The sequence below is a fragment of the Gadus morhua genome, chromosome 1, assembly GCF_902167405.1.
Source record: "Gadus morhua chromosome 1, gadMor3.0, whole genome shotgun sequence".
In the NCBI taxonomy this organism is placed as follows: domain Eukaryota; kingdom Metazoa; phylum Chordata; class Actinopteri; order Gadiformes; family Gadidae; genus Gadus; species Gadus morhua.
The window spans coordinates 4,066,255-4,068,754 of NC_044048.1; the positions used below are offsets into that span (position 1 = coordinate 4,066,255).

Consider the following 2,500-nt stretch of genomic DNA (forward strand, 5'->3'; position numbering starts at 1 on the left):
ACATGCTGCAAAGGACCACGGTTAGGAATCAAACCCTGGTCTCTGCGTTAAGGACTGGGCCTTAATGGTACGCCCTCTACCCGGTGAGCCGGCCTTTTTCTTTTTAAGCCAATATGGTCTCAAGCTGAACTTTTCAACACGTTGCAACCCTACATCTAACCCCAGCCCGGCTTATCCCTGTCCCTCATGCGTTTCTAACACTGGAATCCACATCGCATAAAAAAGGGGGACTTTTACTTGCTGAGCATGATGTTGAAGTTGTCGTAGTAAATCAGCAGCATATCAAAATGGAGCGCACACCATTGCACTGTCGCACAGTAACGATCTGCGTGATTACCGCCGCACAAAGCTCACCTTCCTGCCCGCCTCGTTGTTGTGTAGGTTCATCAGGGCACGGCTGGAGGACTGGCCTTTACCCCGCTCCCTCACATCCACAAAGGACTGAGAGAAGGCCACGCCGTAGGCTATGTTGTCACTGCAGCCCGACCACTGGAAGCCTGCAGCAGAGAGAGAGAGACGGGAGACAGAGAGAGAGAGAGGCTCTGAAATAAGACACTGCCTGCACTCATGCTGCTAAAGTCGTGCTTCATAATGAAACTTTGGTGGTTATGCTGATTAGAATCTCTGTGCATGTGTGCGTGTGTGTGTGTGTGTGTGTGTGTGTGTGTGTGTGTGTGTGTGTGTGTGTGTGTGTGTGTGTGTGTGTGTGTGTGTGTGTGTGTGTGTGTGTGTGTGTGTGTGTGTGTGTATGTCTAGGCGTCTATGTTATGTGTTTGCATAAAGCCGCTCCACAATGTCAACGAGTGCCCCGTCCATGCGTTTGCACATTTGCAACGCCTGTATATGTATTCACTGACGTGTATTAGACAGTTTAACGGCTTGCGTTTCTGACCATGTGTACAGAGTGTGTTTTTTTTATGTGCTGTAGCCGAGTCCACACACAAACAGAGCCCATGTGTTGGCCATGTGTGGCGTGCGCGTGGGACCGACCCTCGGGGCTGACTCCGTGCACCGTGCGGTCGCAGCCACACTTCTCCAGCTCCCCGCTGCTGCAGGCGCGCGTCACCGCGAACGCCACGCTGGCCGCAGAGATGGCGTAGACAAAGGCCGCCTCACGGGTGCCTGTAGTCGACACACAGACCCACACGCAAGCGCATGTACAAGCACAAATACACGCAAACACAGACGCACACACAAACACACACACATACACACGAGTTTCAGATATGTCAATAACAACAAAGTTGAAAACGTTTCATTGTGAGGACAAAATAAGTGGCCAAGTGCAAATGTTTCAGCACAACTGCCTTTATAGCTGCCTGCCAGTATACCACATCTTCAGTGTATATTTGCTTTCCCTGTACTCAGGGAACACAGGGCTGTTCACACAGCACCACGCGGTACCGCTCATGCTTACATTTAGATTTACATTGAGGGGATTTTGCTGATGCTTCAATCCAAAGCGACGTACAACCATTCATTCACACATCCACACACCGACAGAGGAGTCAACCACGCAGGGCGACAGCCAGCTCGTCAGGAGCAGTCGGGGTGAGGAGCCTTGCTCAGGGACACCTAGAGCCTCAGCTAGGAGGAGCCAGGGTTCGAACTAGCAACCTTCAGGTCAACGGCCAACCCGCTGTACCTCCTCCCTGATGTCATGCTTACCCTGCGTCACCACTTTTCCGAAGACGGGCATGGACTCCAGCGTGGAGCAGTTCCACCGTCGGTTCCTGAACTGGAACTGACACTCGTCGATGGCCAGCTGGGCCCCGCGGCGCACTGCGTCCATCACCTCGATGCTGCGCTTGCAGATCTGCACCTGGGAGGGGGCAGCAGAGGCAGGGGGGTTGGCTGGGCCCGGGCATCGGACACTAACAGGCTAGGGGCCGTTTGTGCGGAGAATTTAAGTTGTTTTTATTTCCAAAATGGAAGCTAATCAGTGATGAAGGCCCTTCCCGTCTGCATCATAGGCAGGGACTTTGTGAACTGAATTCTGGGGGCTGACTGGACTTTTTTTGACTGAGGCAAAAAAAACAACATATCATGGAGACATTAATCTATGACCACATGGTCATTTCAATCATGAAACCTTAATGAATCACAATAAAAAGTAGAAAATCTAAAGTCATTAGACAAATCGCGGGCCCTTGAACGTGCCGATATTTGTTACTCTACTTTCACTTGGGTTCGTTCCTCAAATGGTGATTTGTAAGTAATACAAATTTCTTGTAATTTAATCACTTGCAGACTGCAGACTTTTTTTTCCCATTACTTTCATTTTATGAACGCACATATGTAATTTGGTTTAAATGTATTAACAACAGTTTGTCTTGCTATGTGTTGCTCAGGATTCCTTGTTGGCTCAAGAGTAAGGCAACTGCAACGGACTGGCTGTCTTGACATAGTTTAAGACGCTTTGAGCTGGAGACTTGCTTGTTATTACTGACAATCACATCGCTATAGCGTATGAAAACACACACACGCAGACAAAAAAATC

The 2,500-nt window shown here is 49.6% G+C and overlaps 1 protein-coding gene across 1 annotated transcript in view; it reads right to left on the reverse strand.

Annotated features, from left to right (window-relative positions):
- Window positions 1-2,500, reverse strand: part of wnt4 (wingless-type MMTV integration site family, member 4) — a 16,286-nt gene that overhangs the window by 2,233 nt on the left and 11,553 nt on the right. The window contains exons 3-5 of the mRNA XM_030365573.1: window positions 1,669-1,822; window positions 991-1,122; window positions 355-497 (exon numbers count right to left, since the gene is read on the reverse strand). Coding sequence (XP_030221433.1) covers window positions 355-497; window positions 991-1,122; window positions 1,669-1,822 — 429 coding nt within the window. The remainder of the gene's footprint in view (window positions 1-354; window positions 498-990; window positions 1,123-1,668; window positions 1,823-2,500) is intronic.